At 42.1% G+C, this 18,377-nt stretch overlaps 3 protein-coding genes across 6 annotated transcripts in view; all 3 read left to right on the top strand.

Annotated features, from left to right (window-relative positions):
• The first annotated feature begins 3,949 nt into the window (after positions 1-3,949).
• gale (UDP-galactose-4-epimerase) lies at positions 3,950-8,498 on the top strand. Of its 4 annotated transcripts, none has more exons than XM_020608655.1 (11): positions 3,950-4,036; positions 5,088-5,211; positions 5,340-5,455; positions 5,748-5,861; positions 6,180-6,356; positions 6,436-6,549; positions 6,673-6,739; positions 6,876-6,961; positions 7,081-7,158; positions 7,905-8,019; positions 8,137-8,498. In XM_020608655.1, the coding sequence occupies exons 1-11, from the start codon at positions 3,980-3,982 to the stop codon at positions 8,199-8,201; spliced, it is 1,113 nt and encodes a 370-aa protein (XP_020464311.1). In that variant the 5' UTR covers positions 3,950-3,979; the 3' UTR covers positions 8,202-8,498. The 4 variants fall into 4 exon arrangements, with proteins under 4 accessions (XP_020464311.1, XP_020464310.1, XP_020464309.1 ...); XM_020608654.1 differs by having other exon boundaries at positions 5,334-5,455; XM_020608653.1 differs by having other exon boundaries at positions 5,328-5,455.
• A 413-nt stretch (positions 8,499-8,911) lies between these two features.
• On the top strand, positions 8,912-12,682 carry zbtb8a (zinc finger and BTB domain containing 8A). Its single transcript, XM_020608632.1, is given in 5 exon segments — positions 8,912-9,065; positions 10,336-11,216; positions 11,389-11,558; positions 11,726-11,833; positions 11,836-12,682. Coding segments are annotated over 5 exon segments (1,437 nt in total). The 5' UTR covers positions 8,912-9,000; the 3' UTR covers positions 12,049-12,682.
• A 1,421-nt stretch (positions 12,683-14,103) lies between these two features.
• The window catches only part of hmgcl (3-hydroxy-3-methylglutaryl-CoA lyase), a 7,963-nt gene continuing 3,689 nt past the window's right edge, over positions 14,104-18,377 (top strand). The window contains exons 1-4 of the mRNA XM_020608633.1: positions 14,104-14,258; positions 14,486-14,569; positions 15,631-15,738; positions 15,922-16,017. Of these exons, the coding sequence (XP_020464289.1) occupies positions 14,163-14,258; positions 14,486-14,569; positions 15,631-15,738; positions 15,922-16,017 (384 nt within the window). The 5' untranslated portion in view covers positions 14,104-14,162. The remainder of the gene's footprint in view (positions 14,259-14,485; positions 14,570-15,630; positions 15,739-15,921; positions 16,018-18,377) is intronic.

Raw genomic sequence — 18,377 nt, 5'->3', positions numbered from 1 at the left:
TGGGCAGAATTGTTTGTGGCTGTTTACTTAATATCATGCTGACCCCCCCCACACACACACACACATATCCAAAGTGTTTAAAAATCACTTGTTTGTTCCCCAATGATTACTCCAGCTTTCTACATACAAGCCTGGTGTATTGTCAATCACAGGAAGTTGTGTCAGCCAGGTGAATGTGTATCCAGTAACCTGATCTGCTGTTGACAGAACAGGGACAGGTGCTCCAGCCAAACTAATCTATACATGCATGTTAGACATAGGTCATCCATTAAAGTGGATTGATTCAACGCTTTAAAAAACTACTCCTCAATAATCCCAAGCTCAGCATTAAATTGCTGCCATGATGCAAAACTGCAGTAATTCAAGATGGCCTGCACTGGAAAGGGAAAGGAATTTCAGTGTTTGTCAAGTTAGAAGCATTTTGTCACACAAGGGAACATTTTTGAAAATTATGTCTGAACTTTATGAAGAGAAAATTAAATGGCTGAGTGGTTTGTCATCTGAAGTAGTAGAAAAACAAAAGGTACTTCAGTTTAGTTTACTGTAAACACTATTCAGCATATGACACTCAGAGAGGCTTGATAGCAGTGGGCTGAATACAGAGGCAGCTTATTGTTGTCACTTATATGACCATATCAGATAACAGCCACATGTAAAAGACATATAAACTAGAATTCTCTTTGATTCAGTGTTATTATCAGACCCACTCCAGTACAGCCCCAAATGCCAAATAAAGGTTTATAGGCAGAGGCCAGACATCCACTGCGCTCTGATTGGTAGGCAAGCCCGCAGCAGTCTCACCTGTTATCCACAGCCCAGTGCATGGTAAACACCCTCAGTCAGACCGGCAGGAAGAAGGAGCCCATCTGGTCAGCAGCATTAACAACTGGCTCTTTAACAATGGCTTCCAGGAATAGGAGAAGGGCACAACAGGCCATACCAGCCAATAAAAACAGGCTATGCATGACATTTAGCGCCTGATGCAGGGCTTAGCAGTATACAGGTTACTTACTGTCTGCAGCCCCTGGAAATAAAACACAAGGTAATCTCACAGAGCAGAGTGGGTGCTGTGTGTAAAGCTGCCTGTAATGTGTGTAAGGATGCAGAGAGAGCATAAAGTTACAAAGCATGTATAAACATCAGGCAAATAGGCAGCCAGCACCTCAATTCTGCTAATGCTATTATTCTCCATTTTTAACAGTGTCCCCAGTGTGAAGGCTCATTGCATCAACAAGAAAGGAAGAATAGCTTTTTTAAAGGTGTGTAAATACATGAAACAGTTGAGGGGAGATACAGGTGTCAAATTAAAAGCACGGTCACTGAAGAACATTGAAACTGACTAAACAGTGCCATCTTGTGTTTAATTGTTCAGTAGAAAGACGCTAGAAAAACCGTTGTTGTTGCAATCAAAATTACAACTTTTTATCCGTGTTTTATAAGAGCATGTTATATAGACTGTTATTAAACATTGTCCACTTGAACCATTTCCTAACTATTTTCCTAAATGTGCACACTGGCCAGCCATGTGATGCAGCTTTCACATGCTGCTGAATAATAGCAGTGCTCCACAACAAAATGGATTGTAACAGGTCAGAAACTAGGGGCAGCTCTGGCTTATTAGATATTTGATGGTCTCTATTTTTACAACTGCCTCCACTAAGCATGCAGAGGATGAAGACAAAGTCTCTAAATGAGATCTAGAGAATACAAAGAGGGAAGACAGAAAGGTTCAGGGTGGAGTTTGAAGAGCAAGCAATGGGTTCTCTACAGCTGCTGGCACTAATGAGGATAATTACCCCAGTAATAACATTAGCCTATCTGAGGGAATGGAGGGGAAGGACAAGTGGTTGTATTTATGTGTGTGTGGGTGGCCATGCGAGAATGTGTGCATGCATGTGGTTGCTGTATGTGTATGTGCATGCATGACCACACATGTGCCTTTCCTTCTATCTCATTCGCAGTCTCTCTCTCATTCCCTGAATCTCAATATCTCTTTGTTAGCCCACAATAATTGTATTTGGGCCTCATATCCGCCATATCAGATTTGAGTTTGTACAAGGTAATTAGCAGAGGAAGGGAAGCCTCCACACCAGGAGGACAAATTGCACCCATGACATAATTCTGGTTCCACTCAGGAGGGGAAGCTATTTTTCTCCTCTCTCCTTCCTCCTTTTCATCTTTCTTGTGTTTCAGCTGTCAAAAGTGAGGCAAAAATGTTGCAGGAGGCAAAAGTTGATGACATTGTAAAGGAGGAGAGTTGAGATTAAGGAGATAAAGAACTGAAGAAAAGAAAAAGAGAGATAAAGGAGAGGAAAGTGATATGGGATGAGATGAGGGGGTGCGACTTCATCGCAGGCCTGTAATCTCCAAAGAGCTTTGACTAACAGACAGCGAGGGAAGTTCTTGCGAGTTAATGCAGCTTGCCATTCCAAAGGAGTCGGTGTATCCAGCTGGGAGTCAAGGGATGAAGGCAGGATTAACTGGCACCCAGGTGAAGAGACTCAGACAGAGACCCAGAGGATTGTCACACCCTCTCTCACTTCACATGTGTGCTTCCTGTCAGGAGTGGATTTGTATCTGTGTTAGTGACTGTAATTTGTATCAGTGTCATAATCAAATTGAATGTTTTTAGAAAAAGTCAGCAATTCATCTTATTGCTATTTGTTTTGACATTTGAAACAACATCCATTTTACACTGTTACAGATTTAAATTGGCAAATGTCAGTGGTAAAAGATTTGGGTAATTGTGCTCGTACAAATCAAAAAATCTACACATCAAATAAGGAATTTATTCTTGTGCCATGATACAATAAAAATGTAAATATAAACAGATGTGATCCTTAATCAGTTAGTCATTTCACAACTGAGTAAATAAGCTTACTACAAACATCATGCCTTTTAATTTGAAAAAACATAGCTGTGTTAGTTCAAAGGCTCTTTTTCCTGAGGACTCCTTGTTGTCTGTTCTCATACTGTAAACAGACTTAAATTAATTAACCTCCAGATGCCACCTGTCCATCACCTTCCTCCAGATGATCAAAGTGCTCCTCTTCCACCTCCACATGGCCCTTCACTGAGAATATAGTTTAAGTGAGAATATGTTGTTTAAAAGTAATCACTTTGCAGTTCTGTTGAGCAATCTTAGCACAAAAATCCAATTCACCATTGGCCATGGTGAACAATCTAGTATATGATTCTGCTGCTTCTTCCAAGGCATTGTAGGAGCTGCTAGTCTCAGCTGGGATCTGTTAAGATGGAAGCAATTTATTGGGAAGTGATTAAATATATGATTGATTGCTGCTTTTTGAACATTGGTTTTATTATTTTTGTGCATGTATTAATTTCCAGTTACACAGATAACTACCAACATGGTTTATTTTAGATAACTGTCTTGTAACATTTCACATTGCTATACTACTGCGATCTTTGCCAATATATTGCAATAATAACTCTTATTACTATGTAATTTTCATCTCAGCCACAGAACATAGAAGAACATTGACCACCTGGTTTAAAGTCTAAAGAGTCACTGCAGTGATTTATTATTGCACACAAAGTGATGGATTAAAACAGGATGTAAGAACTAGATTGGCAGAAGTCAGCAGAGATATATTGAGCTTTTTGTATTAGTCTGTAACATTGGAATCTCTATTTCTCATAATGCAGTTCAATCATTTCTTTTATCTGTGTTATTTTTCAGACTTTGGAAAGTTGCTTCCAGAGCTACAGAAGACACTTTACCCTTTTTTTGTAATAAACTGAGATGGTATAAAACGTATAAAATCAAAAGAGTTCCCCTTTAATGAAAATGAAACAAAGGTCCTTTTAAAGTAAACTTGTGTTTTAAGTGTCTTAGTGTCTTTTTAAGTTACGTGGCAGTTTACCTAACTATCCGGTGTGTTTCAAATTATAGAGGGATGCTGAGCACAATCGCCTCTCTGTGTGAATGACCAAAGGCGTGGCTTTATGAGCGTACTCTATGACGTCATGGCACGTGAGGCGCTCCCTAGCACGGCAGGGGACCGTAAAGGTGGCGGTAAGATACAGTGACATTCCTTTTATACTTCAAAAATAAAAACTGAGAAAGTGGTTCTACCAAGATCAACGCAGGTTTATTGACTGTTTTTGATATCACACTTTGTTTTACATGATCCACTTATCAGTAAATACGCAACAATTGAAGCTGAAGGTGTGTGGTGCGAGTTCAGGAATGGCTGGGCTTTTATTTTGAAAGGGACACATATAGTACATCTCGCGTCTATCTTCAACTTAACACTGTTCCACGTTTTCCAGGAAGTAAAGAAATGTCTAAAGAGAAAAATTCACAACTTCACTAGCTAAATGAGCTGACAAACACACACACATTCTCTCTTTACACTCACGGTTCCTGTTTCTCGTGACCAGAATTATCAAGAGACATTACCGGAAACGACAATTTACAGTCTTGTCGGGAATTTTAGTAAGTATTTCTAGAGATATTCTCAGTTACACTGTTTGATATGGTGTCATTTTGACAGTTTGTCAATGAAGTTGTAATTTATCTCAGCTTATTAGACTTCAGTATAACTGACAAAGCTGTACTGGCTCTATGATGATAATGGTGAAATACATATGGTCAAATTATAGCCTATATACCCAGTTTATAACGTTTCTACCGGCTAAAGTTAAACACATCGAATTTGTTGACCAGTTAATTTCTGTAGTCTGGTCTCCAAAGCCTAGTACAGACTGAAATGGGATAAGTTAGTGTACGGATGGAGCCTGGAGGACACGTAATAAACATTACATGTAGTGTGTGCATTGTTACATCAATAAAAAGTGAATAACCTGTTAACTTCAGGGACCTATTTTCGACTGGTCCGATAGGTTAAGGCTCGATCCTGCTGACGTGTGGCCATATAGGTGGGTCACAGCTCTCAGGTGTGACCTCAGTAGTTCTCAGACAAAACGATCCTGTTTTTCCAGAGCAGGAACTAGAGGGTGGCCTCTGTTCCTGCCCAGGAACCACAACCATCTATGATATAATAACTGCAGCAGATTTTTGAATGCATGAATAATTTTGTCTGTGTTGTACATGACTGGTCTAGAGAATGGCAGAGAAGGTGCTGGTCACAGGTGGAGCAGGCTACATTGGGAGTCACTGTGTGGTGGAGCTCATCGAAGCAGGCTATGAGCCAGTTGTAGTAGATAACTTCAGTAACGCTGTAAGAGGTAAGCTCCCTTACTGGAAGCACAGCATGATGAATAACTTTGGCTGTCATCATACAGTGCCAAGAATGTTTGTTTAGTGTAGTGATACTCATACCTGGTATGTTTTCTACATCCTGGTGTGGGTGGAGGACAAGGAGATGTACCAGAGAGCATACGTAGGATAGAGAAACTTCTGGACACCAGCATTGAGTTTCATGACCTAGACCTTCTGGACCGACCTGGCTTGGAAAAACTCTTCAAAAAGGTCAGAAAGTTAATATTCATTCATTCATTCATTCATCTTCTGTACTGCTCAGTCCAACTGTACAGTTGATTTATTAATTTATATAGATAGTGACATCTAATCTTATAGATAATGAAAAATAATTTCTTGTTGGAGCCCCAAATCACACAGTATGCATGAATAAAATGTCTTGTTTAGTTCATCAAAAATCAGCTCTGAAATAAATGAATAAATGCTATATGTGCATATTATCTATGGAAACAATGGGCATCCCCATCACATATCATTATCTGCACGTATGTCTGTATCACAGCATTCTTTCAGTGCTGTGATGCACTTTGCTGGTCTGAAGGCTGTTGGAGAGTCAGTGGAGCAGCCGTTACGGTACTACAGGGTCAACCTCACCGGCTCCATCAATCTACTTGAGGTCAGTTTCAACTTGTACTTTTGTTATCTTGTTAACAGCCTGTCCTCTAACTCTGCACTAAACTTGTAACCAGTCATTGTGTTCACTAATCATCGTCTTTGTTTGCTGAGTGCATGATAGTGTGTTGATCTGATACTGAGTTGGCTAGTTCTAACACTGCACCTTTCATAGCTTTCAGTGTGTGGAGCTCACTGTGTTGGCAAATCTCCATGTTTATGCTTATTCCTAAAATGTATGTGTGCGTGCTGTAGACTGCTTTCTCACCGACCGCTCACTGTACTTGTGTGCCGTGTATGTGTGCATCTGCATGTGTCCCAGGTGATGCAGGCTCACAGAGTGCACAATCTGGTCTTCAGCAGCTCAGCCACTGTGTATGGAGACCCTCAACATCTGCCCATCGATGAGCAGCACCCCGTGGGCGGCTGCACCAATCCCTATGGCAAGACCAAGTACTTCATTGAGGAGATGATCAAGGACCACTGTAAGGCAGAGAAGGTACTAATCAGAAGGTTAAAGTACATTTGCAGATGCACAAACATATGCATATGTCTCACTGTTGCTTGTGTGTAAGCAGGACTGGAATGCAGTGCTGCTGCGTTATTTTAACCCTATTGGAGCTCATTCATCTGGCCTGATCGGAGAAGACCCTCAGGGTATCCCCAACAACCTGCTGCCATATGTAGCCCAGGTACACGAGATCTCTGCCAAATACACATCAGAGAGACTTTAGTCTAAATTTAACTACGTGTCATAGTTGGATTTATCGGATGATTTCACATTGTCTGCACTGGTTAATTGAACTTCCTTATAGGTGGCCATTGGGAGAAGAAAGTGCCTCAGTGTATTTGGGAATGACTATGACACCACTGATGGAACAGGTAATTAAGAAGACCTTTAACTGCAACGCACTGTGGTTTGAGATATTATTTTGGGTAGCCCACTCTTAATAACAAGTAAATCTTTTTTATTTATGTTCAGGATCATGTAAACGAGGGGTTTCTCTCTTTTTTCTAGGTGTGAGAGATTATATTCACGTTGTAGATCTGGCAAAGGGGCACATAGCAGCTCTGAAGAAGCTGAAGAATAGCTGCGGGTGCAAGGTGCATTTGAAAAGAGAAAAATGCCATAATAGCTTAAAACACATTTTCAACCATTTTCTGCCCATGCGTATGTACTTGTGGTATTTACTGGTGCTCCGGCATTTGTGCATCGTAAATAGGTTTACAACCTAGGAACAGGACAAGGCTACTCTGTGTTCCAGATGGTAAAAGCTGTGGAAAAGGCGTCAGGGAGAGAGGTGAGTATTAGAAGAGTGCTTTTTCTCTCCGAGGTAAATTGCAGGATCAGAGTTTGTGTGGCATTTTCTGTGAGTAATTGAAGTGACTAGGTGTAGTAACCAAACAGCATCATGTTAGCCTGTGAGAGGTCAAGAAGAGCTCTGACCAATTTAGGTTTTCTTTTATTTAAGATAAAGTCAAATGTTTTCATATTAAATCTTTACCTGATGTATCCTCTCTATAGAGAATGTGAAGTTGTCATCAAGCTGTGTTGAATTTTGAGTAGATGCACCATTTTGGGAGCTCATGCTCATTATCCATCATAGAGATATACACTACATACATCTATAAGCTAATTTAAAAAAAATAATATCCCATACAGTCGTCAATGCTTCAACTATGTCCAAACATCCACTTTAGGGTTCAGTTTGAGTGCAGACAGGACAAAGACTGATTCATCTGCAGGGTTTGTGTCATCTGCTGACAGCTGCTAGCTAGCGTTAGCTCCCAAACCTAGAGATGAAATCAGTGTGCAGTCATTTTTCAGTCTGTTGCTCTCATAAATGGCATCTCTACATCCGCTATGAGTTAGCTACAGTCAGCTAAAGTGATCCAATTCTGAATTACTACAGATCTAAATGCTTTAAGCAACATTTTTGCCAAACAAAACAAGAATGCATGCAGGTAAATACAGTGTGTATCTCTCAAAATGGCACCCCTGTCCCAACATTCAACATGGCATGATGTACCTTCACATTCTCTGTAGATCTCATACAAGATCGCCCCACGCAGAGAAGGAGACATAGCATCCTGCTACGCTGACCCTCGTCTAGCTGAGAAGGAGCTGGGGTGGAAGGCTGAATTTGACCTGGAAAGAATGTGTAAGAACAGCTACACTGCAGAATTAATTTCATTTCCTTTGATCCTCCTGCAGGAAATACTGTACATGTATTTTATATATTCCTCTACAGTATCATAACGTTATTTTTTCGATATAGGTGAGGATCTGTGGCGCTGGCAGTCCATGAACCCCACTGGTTTCTCCAACAACACAGACTCGTGATTCAAGCACAGGTGGTTGCTGTTGAATATTCTTCTAAAACACCGGGCCAAAGCAAACCATCAGCTTCCTCATTTATGCATATCACATTGACACATAAGAAGATCTGAAGGAGAGACGACTGCTTTAAGTTTTGTCATGTTTCATTTTCCATGTCTTCTGTATTAATCTTATTTTTTCAAATAATTCCATACAAATGTTTCTGTGTTGTAGTTTTGTAGGGTTTAACAATGGATATTTTCTCTATTAATGTGTTAATTTGTGAGTGATAACAGTAGAGGAATAAATTAATTTTCTACCTGAAGAAACTGAAGCTTGCGTTTCCACTTCATTATGAAACTGTCCTGTTTTAAATGATTGTAAAATTAGTTGTAATTAAGGGAGATTGATGACCGGCTACATAATGAGATTAAATTGAAATGCTTTATTAACAAAACTGTCAGAATATTCTAGTAAAAGATACCCATGTAAATATGATGAATTTGTCTGGAAACACATAGACAAATCTACCAGTGTGTAGAAGTATTGTATTAATCATGATCAGTTTATAAGACTGAGGTATTTGGTGTTTTAATCATTACTACAGTAATTACTGCTCTGTTAATACAGTGCATTTAAAGGGGGCACTGGGGCTTTAAATGGCTCCTGAACCCTCGGGCACCCAGTTAATAAACACCCACGTCAGCACAGCGCTCCAGCCACACTAACCGGGTTTCGGTCTTTAGGGCTGAGCAGGAAGTGCCTGGCTGTGCACCCTGGACGCGAAAAGAACTGAGCAAAAGGCGCAAGAAAAATTTGAAAAATGGATATGGTGGCAGACTTGGGGGTGAACAGACTCTATCGGGCGCCGGGTGAATCAAGTCACCAGTGAGTATCGATGGATTTTGTCAGAGGTATCACGGCGTGGGGCGTAAGCGGGTCCTGCCGACACCTCACGCCTGGGAAGGAGTCGCAGGGTCTGGGCAGCGAGCAAATCCTCCCCGCTGCTCGCTTGCGCTCCGGACCGCCGCGGAGAAGTAGGGGTGATGTTAAGGATGGAAACGGGCGTTTTAGCGCCTCTTATCCTCCAGCTGGGATGCTATCTGAAAATATTTCGGCTATTTTCAGCTCGCGGCACGCTCGGCGGCTGGAGGGTTGGGTCTATTTTTCTATTGTGTGCTGGCTGGAGCCTGAAGTGGGCGTCGCTCCAGGACAGACTGGGCTGCTCTGGTGCGCCGCTGCCCGCTTTTCTCTCGCAGGACTGCAGCACTCGTGTCGTTTTTGTAGGTCGACTGATGTATGGATTAAGGGAGGATGGATCGGTTAAGATGTTAGACTTGGTTTAGTGTGACACGAAGAGCATTACAGAGTCTTGCGGGCGTGCGTTGCACCGTGGGTTATCGGGCGCTGCGTATCCTGTCGGAGAACATCACATAATTAAACGTGAATGCGTCTACAGGAGGATTGGCTCAGTAAGCTATTCTGCAAAGGAGGTTGCGGCAGTTTTTCGTTTTTATTTTTTATTTTTATTTTATTTTTTGTCTCTCTTTACTTGTAATGTAATGTCTGGCAAGGGTGTTTTATTTTCCCTTCCCACTAACGTGGTGGTAACACCAGAAATATCATGCGCCCTTCTGTCTCCCTCAGATGGCCTGTGATTACAGGATTTTGTCACCCGACGCTCTCTGACTAGAGTCGGGTGTAGCCCATTAGAAAATAGTTGTAATTGAAAGCTCGTCCAGCCAATAATAGCACAGAATGAAGTAGGGTGGGCGGGTCCTCTGCGGAGCTGGAGCTGGTCCTGTGCCGGGACAAAGACGGGATAATTGACAGTAACATTAATGGGGTGTCCCGGCTGTGTTTGTACTGTGACCTGCAATTAATACTTTGGCTCTGTAGTATAATTGTTTACCAAGGTAAACCAACGGTGTTGAGGTCACACGTCCCATGAATCACCTTGAGAAGCCAGTGTTTGCCTCAGTCAGTATGTAGAATGTAAATTATACATGATTAATGCATACAGGCTGGTGTTGACATTTTTTGTTTGTTAATTCAGAAACATGAAAAAGTGTTTCAGTAAGGCCTCTATGATTTGTTCTATTCTGGCATAACAGTCGATATGCAGCCACTGAGGGTGCTGTCATGTTGTTTCTTGCAGGCAGCCTCAGAGGTGGTTCAACGCCGCTGACATCACAGTGGCTCATCAAAGCAACGTGCTGAAGCAGCTCAACCAGCAGCGCCGCCAGGAGCTCTTCTGTGACTGCAGCGTGCTGGTGGAGGGCCAGCTCTTCAGGGCCCACCGCAATGTTTTGTTTGCCAGCAGTGGCTACTTCCGCATGCTGCTGTCCCAGGGGCCTGACGGGCTCTCCGACTCTGTCAACGCCACCTTCGACGTCTTCAGCCCAGAAACCTTCACCGTCATCCTGGATTTCATTTACTCTGGCCAGCTGGACCTGTCCAGTCACAATGTGATTGAGGTGATGTCTGCAGCCAGTTACCTGCAGATGAACAATGTCATCAACTACTGCAAGAATTTCATCAAATCCTCCCTGGACATCAGTGTAAAAGATGAAGACAGCAAGCGATGCCTCAGCTTGTCTGAGACCTGCAGCTTCACCAGTGGAGCAGGGGAAGAAACCTCAGAGCAGCAGCAGCAGCAGCAGCAAGGCCCCTGCTCTGTTAGCCCACCACCTGCACTCTGGACAAGAGACAACTCCAGATCCCAGTCTAGCTTTATGGGGAAGGACCCAGACCAGGAAGCTTCTGCCTCAGCTCTGACTAACCCAAACAGCCCTGCTAATGAGCTTAACACAGAGTCAGAGGACCTGCAGGACCCTCATGACCCCCTCTACACCTTGCCTGGATCAGAGCGCCGGCGTGGTAAAGGGGGAACCAAAAGGAGAGCGCCCAACAGCAACCGTTCCAACCAGCATGAGGATTTGGACATCCAGGAGGCGAGGACACAAAAAGCTGAGAAGGCAGAACAGCTGTACGCGACTTTACCACCAATTGTAGGTGTTATTGGCCACTTCAACAAAGGTGAGTTGAACTTTAGCTGAGAATAAATAAGCGTTATTTGTTTTTATAAAAATGAAAAACATACATCATTATAAGCAGAGTGTCATGAGTACAGTCCTCAAAACAAGCCCGTTGTATTTAAATGACGAATAAACAAAAATGCTAAATGTCCAGGTTTCTTCCTCTCTTGCAGATTCCAACCCCATTATGCGCTTCAAATGCCCCTTTTGTACACACACGGTGAAGAGGAAGGCAGACCTGAAGCGTCACCTGCGCTGTCATACCGGGGAGAGGCCATACCCATGTCAGGCCTGCAATAAACGCTTTACGCGCCTGGAGCATCTTCGTAGCCATTTTGAGACAGTAGGTTTATTCACAGCCAGGAGGTGATATCTCAAATGATATTTAGCCCTATGTACTCATACACATACGGCTACAGGAACACAAGCAGTACTTTCCCAGTGCTCTTTACATTCATCTTTAAAGCATTTTCACCTGAGCCTACACTCTTTGCTTTTGTTTCTCCATAGATCCATCAAGCCAGGAAGCTGGTGTGCAGGAAGTGTAAGTGTCAGGTCACAGAAGAGACAGGACACGTGGTGTGTGAGGGCACACGACGCCACCGCAAGTGCAACGGCTGGGGTGTATCCAGGAAGTGGGCTGCGACAACATCCCCATGGACGGTCTAGAAGGGCCTAATGAGGAGCCGGCCCTGTTGCTGGGCGTGGATGGAGAGGAGGAGGGGGACGCCAAGAGGAGCTGGATGGTAACTGACGATGATGACCTGGCCGAAGACTCAGGGGCCGACCTCATCATCCAACAGGTGGATGACAGTGACGAGGAGCTGCAGTAAAATGAGACCAAAGTATGTGTTTGCAGAAGCATGCATGGATATTGACTCTGTGTGTGTGTGTGTGTGTGTGTGTGTGTGTGTGTGTGTGTGTGTGCGTTACAGCAATGCAAATGAACTTATGCAGAAAATATGTGATCGACAGATGTAAAGTGAATACACACACATAATGTGTATAAAATATAAGTTGTTTATTAGTTAAGTGCAACAGGTTGATCTTTCCTTTCAGTGAGATTTTTGACCTTTGTAACAAGAAATGCTTTTTGGTAAACTTCATAGAGATATGCAGAATCCAAAGCATGCATAATCAGTATTTCCTTTGCTTCAGTTATATTTACTGTATAGGCTTTAAGAAAACCCTTTCAAAGATAAAATATGTTTATTTGTTTGCATGGAAGGATACCTTTGCTACTTTTTGGGACTCTACTCTGAGAAAAAAGAAAAACTGGCATTTAAGCAGCACAAAGCAACAAGGACAGAATGATGACTGCTATTTTCTGCTGGGGAAAGTCGAGAGCAGACTTTTTTTCCCCAGCAACTCACAGTTGCAGTTTTTGTTGTGATTCTGTTTGATGATATAAAGTAAATTATAATTTATTTATTTATTTTTTTACTTTTACACATTAAAAATATTTTTGTACGTTTTTGTTTCTTGCTCTCTCACCCTCCTCATAAATAAGGGAAATGCTGCTGTAGATCAGATCAGCTATTTTCCTCCCTTAGAATAAGCTTTGATTTTATAACAAAAATATTAATTGTGTAAATGTATAGTCACATTATATAAAAGTAAATAATATAAGGCACAGCAACAGTTACAATAAGTAAAACTTAAAAAAATGTAACAGTGTATATACTGTTTTTTTCACTTTAGATGGTTTATCAACCAATGTAATGTACTGAAGTGTGACTATGGGTATTCCTTTATAAGATTCTTGTTTGAAAACACTATTTTCTCATTAAACATTTGCAATAAAATCAGTTTTAGGGTCACTGCATTCAAAATATGGCAACACTTCTTAACAGGAAACTTTAAAATGTGTTTATTATTTTGAACATCTGGCCAAAATCATGGAGTTACATGATTCAGGTTCATCTGACATGAACATTAGGAGTCTGAAACCAAAATACTGGATTAAAGTTCTTGAAAACATATTTCCTTAATCACATTCCCACTGCAAAGTCTGGGTTAATACAAATGATTAAATTGATGTTTGTATTCAGGCTACATTTTTGCATATTTTCTTCATGCTGATTTGAAGTTGGACAATAATGTTTTAACCACAAGTTTTCAACCATGCCTGAGGCAGACTGTGGTTAAAATTTAGCCATGTAGAATTAAAGACCTGGACGTGAGACAGAAATGTGAGCAATGTTTGACTCAAAATCAGATGGCAGTTCCCCATCAAGAATGTTATAGTAGCAAAAACAGATGTAAATGATGCAAATAACGGATTAATGGATAAATTCTATTTAGCTGCTTCAGTTTCATAGTCCCGCTGTTGTGCATGCTGGCTCCCTGTCACAGGAACACTTCAATAGAACATAAACGTACCAGTGTTTATTAGCAGCGCCTGTGCTTTTCTTGTGACTGATGTCTGCTGTGAAAAGAGCCATAATAACTATGAACTAACTTAATTTTCAGGGACTTTATATTTTTTTTAGGTATACAGAACTTCTTTTGTAATGGACATTTTATTCAAAATACACTGCATCCAGAAAGTATTCACAGCAGCTATTGTTTGTAGAATTTTGAAGACAACAATGAATTTAATCCATTTTGGAATAAAGCTGTAACATAACAAAATGTGGAAAAAGTTAAGCGCTAAGAATACTTTCTGGATGCGCTGTAATATCACTTTCACTCACTCATTTTCTACCGCTTAGTCCCTGAACGGGGTCACGGGGGGGCCGGAGCCAATCCCGGCTGGCAATCGGGCGAAGGCGGGGTACACCCTGGACAGGTCGCCAATCCATCGCAGCTGTAATATCAATTAATTCGAAAATAATTTTTCATTAGAAAACCTCCCGCCCATAGATGGCGCCCTTGCGGTGCATATGTCAGCTGGGAGCACGCGGCAGCAATGAAAAAGTGACGTCACACCGAAGGCAGGACCAACATGGCGGCCGTCATGAGACTTGTCAACAGAGGGTTTTTAAGCTCAGCAATGGGTCAGCAGTACCTGGCGTTTAGTTCCGTAGCGAAGGCTAAAGCCGTAAGTTTTCTTGTTCTTTTATCTTCTAGCAGGTTGTACTTCCACACGTTTTAGCCAGCAGTCAGGACAGCAGTGAGTGTTAGCCAGTTGTTAGCATCCTCTGCCCATTACACACTATAGGTGACCTGACAGTTAGCCGATACTTATAAAGCTATTTCTGGTCTAACGTTAACGTTTACCCCTGCTTTACACCTGTTCTATGTGTTTGTGTGCGCGTGCTTGTGCAGGCTGGCGTAGGAGCAGGTCAAACTCTTCCCGAGAAGGTGAGAATAGTGGAAGTGGGACCCAGAGATGGTCTTCAGAATGAGAAGGTAACATTTCCTTATTTTTTTTTTTTTAACACAGTAGCTGTAATAGTGAGTAAATGTATCAGCCCAACTTTAACTGCTCGGTAGTGTTGTCACGATACCAACATTTTGGTACCGGTATTTCGATACTTTCGATACTTTTGGATAGTTTTTCAGATAAAAAGAGAACGCAAAAATGTCATTACTGACTTTATTTTAATAGAAAATCTTAGAATAACATCAAAATAAAATTCAAAATACTAGGCTTTTCTTATTGCACTCAAAAAATTTTTAGAACAGTCAGTGTGAGTAAATAAAAAGTATGAAGTTAGAAGGACCAATGTTTTTAAATGTATGTTACCAGTATTTATAACATATTAAATGGCTAAATATGTATGTAAAACACTGAAGGACTGTGCTGTAACCACATTTAAAATTACCTGTCGTTCCCTGAACTCAGTGTGCAGGTCTGGGTGCTTGTCCTGTAGGTGTTTGGCTAAGTTGGAGGTGTTTCCGCCCTTAGCCATGCATGTTTTAAAACATCGTTCACACAATGGTGCATCAACGTTAACTGCCTCTCCTTGCTCATTTGTTTTTATGCCGAAGTACTGCCATATAGCACTTCGCGCCCCTCGTTTGTCCTCAACTTGCAGGGTGGTGACTGTTACAGCAGCCATTCTCCTCTCCGTGCTCCTTTCTCTCTCTCTCTCTCCCTCTCCAACGTCTCTGCTCTCTCCAAGCTTTCCTCCTGCTCCGTTTGTTGTTCCAGTCCACGCTGCTCAGTGAGCAGAGGACGAGGAAGCTGTTTCCTGCTGTTTTCCTCAGTTGCGGGCGGGCGCTGCCGGCGGCGCTGCAAGTACCGGTCCCATCCAAATGCAGTATAGTACCATTTTAAATGCCTCAGTACAGCAGTACCATACTAGTACTGTTATATTGTGCAACACTACTGCTCGGATGTGCTTCTGTAGAGCAGGTGCATGGCTCATGTGTTGTGTAACCAGAGCCATCAGCCTCAGTTGTGCAGTATGGCATTGTTTTTCCAAGTGTTCCTCATCATGTTGCTGTTTTACCTTTTCCGTTGACAGACCATCGTGCCAACAGAGAAAAAAATTCATTTTATTGACATGTTATCAGAATCAGGGCTGCCAGTCATCGAGGCCACCAGTTTTGTGTCACCGAAATGGGTCCCACAGGTGAGTTTTTGTTTTTTGAGAGCCATTGGATGTGTCAGCTAAATGCTGACACACCCCACTGAGAGCAGTACAGAAATGTAATTGTATAGGTTTGGAAGTGACTTGTTTTCTCCGGCACTAATTGGTTTCTGGTGGGTGTGTATGGGTGTGTGTGTGCGCACTTGATTTATTCCCAAATGTTAGATGGCAGACCAAGTGGAGGTGATGAAGGGGATCTGTAGGAAACCAGGAGTGTCTTATCCTGTTCTGGCCCCCAACCTCAAGGGTTTCCAGGCTGCTGTGAGTGTCGAGCACCATATTACAACACACTTTTCCAAAAGCTACATGGACAAACTGTATATCCAGCTTCTTATATTGCGGGTTACATGCAGTGGTGCCTGCAGAAAATACTGAGTGATGGGGCCAGTAAAAATCTTGGTGTCACACTATTAAAGCTATACAGCAAAGAGAAATTTTAGGCTACACAATTTAATAGAAAGGTAACATAACATGACATGTTTCTTCACTGGCAAACTCCAGACCTGAGCGAGAGCAGTTATCATAATATAAACAAAGCAGGTGACACTGACTCCTGCTAACTTCAGGAAATTATGGCCTGGTCTTTGGTTACTAAAAAATGTGACACCCAGTGTAGCTGTGTGTTTCCCTGATGTGTTTTTAATTGTTCTTAAATAACAAGAGATCTATTGACACAGACAAACAAGCTAATCCATGATTGACAGACTGACATTAATCGTGAGTAGAGGGAATTCACTGTTGGTTTTGGTGGGCCACCCCTTGGAGGCACCATTGGTTACATGTCTAAAGGTTCCACAACTGTGCAAATGCTTTTTTGTGTGTCTTGTTCAAGATTCAAGATTTTTATTTGCCATTTATGCATAAACACATAGTCTAGGCATATAGGAATTCTTGTGCAGGACTCTCCTGGAGTCAAGTAAAGAGTTTAAAGCCAAAAGAACGAACACATAGTCTAAATATAAGATCACTCAAGAATACAAAATAGAGTGGAACCTTGGACTGCGAGTATAATTTGTTCCGGCAATATGCTCGTAATCCAAAGCACTCGTATATCAAAGTGAATTTCCCCATAAGAAATAATGGAAACTCAGTTGATTCGTTCCACACCCACTTATCCATATAAAAATGATTACAGTAATACAAAATACAGTATAAAGTAAAAATAAAACAAATTAACCTGCACTTTACCTTTGAAAAGAATCGTGGCTGGCACGAGGGGCCATTGTTGCAGTACAGCTATTGACTATATGAGTAGGGGGCAAGAACCATTGGCTCAGTTGTGACGTACATCACATGGCGCTCGGCAGACAAAGCGTACGTACTACTCGTATTGCGAGACCTCGCTTGTATATCGAATCTAAATTTTTTGCTCATCTTGCAAAACACGCGCAAGCTGGGTTACTCGTAATCCAAGGTTCCACTGTAGTTGATAAAATTGTGGATACAGGAATAAGATAGCAGGTAAAATGTGGAGTTTCAGATATTGCACATGGTGTTGCACATACAGTGAGGAACAGAAGTATCTGAACACCCTGCGATTTTGCAAGTTCTCCCACTTAGAAATCATGGAGGGGTCTGAAATTCACATTGTAGGTGCATTCCCACTCTGAGAGACAGAATTAAAAAAAGAATTTCAGGAAATCACATTGATTGATTTTTAAAGAATTTATTTGTCTTGCACTGCTGAACATAAGTATTTGAACACCTGAGAAACAGCAAGAATTCTGGCTCTCAAAGACCTGTTACTGTGCCTTGAAAAAGTCCACCTCTACTCCACTCATTAATCTAAATTAGTAGCACCTGTCTGAGCTCTTTAAAGACACCTGTCCACCCCACAGTCAGTCAGACGCCAACTACTACCATGGGCAAGACCAAAGAGCTGTCAAAAGAAAACCAGAGACAAAATTGTGGACCTCCACAAGGCTGGAAAGGGCTACAGGGCAATTGCCAAGCAGCTTGGTGAAAATAGATCAACTGTTGGAGCAATTGTTAGAAAATGGAAGAGGCTAAAGACGACTGTCAGTCTCCCTCGGACTGGGGCGCCATGCAAGATCTCACCTCGTGGGGTATCACTGATGATAAGAAAGGTGAGGAATCAGCCCAGAACTACAAGGGAGGAGCTGGTCAATGACATGAAGAGAGCTGGGACCACAGTTTCAAAGGTCACTGTCGGTAGAACACTACGCCGTCATGGTTTCAAATCATGCATTGCACGGAAGGTTCCCCTGCTCAAGTCATCACATGTCCAGGCCCGTCTGAAGTTTGCCAAAGACCATCTGGATGATCCAGAGGAGGCATGGGAGAAAGTCATGTGGTCAGATGAGACCAAAGTAGAACTTTTTGGTCTAAACTTCACTCGTCGTGTTTGGAGGAAAAAGAAGGATGAGATGCATCCCAAGAACACCATCCCTACTGTGAAGCATGGGGGTAGTAACATCATACTTTGGGGGTGCTTTTCTGCGAAGGGGACAGGACGTCTGCACTGTATTAAGGAGAGGATGAATGGGGCCATTTATTGTGAGATTTTGAGCAACAACCTCCTTCCCTCAGTCAGAGCATTGAAGATGGGTCGTGGCTCATGACAACGACTCAAAGCACACAGCCAGGATAACCAAGGAGTG

The sequence above is a fragment of the Monopterus albus genome, unplaced genomic scaffold, assembly GCF_001952655.1.
Source record: "Monopterus albus unplaced genomic scaffold, M_albus_1.0 scaffold94.1, whole genome shotgun sequence".
Taxonomy (NCBI): domain Eukaryota; kingdom Metazoa; phylum Chordata; class Actinopteri; order Synbranchiformes; family Synbranchidae; genus Monopterus; species Monopterus albus.
This window is presented reverse-complemented; position numbering and strand designations above follow the sequence as displayed.

What these genes read in the sequence shown, in the direction of transcription:
- gale (XM_020608653.1), top strand. Translation starts at nt 3,980, where the DNA reads ATGACGTCATGGCACGTGAGGCGCTCCCTAGCACGGCAGGGGACCGTA. An exon ending in TGCTGCCATATGTAGCCCAG is followed by an intron (nt 6,550 to 6,672) that starts GTACACGAGATC and finishes ACTTCCTTATAG; the next exon opens with GTGGCCATTGGGAGAAGAAA. An exon ending in AAAAGGCGTCAGGGAGAGAG is followed by an intron (nt 7,159 to 7,904) that starts GTGAGTATTAGA and finishes CATTCTCTGTAG; the next exon opens with ATCTCATACAAGATCGCCCC.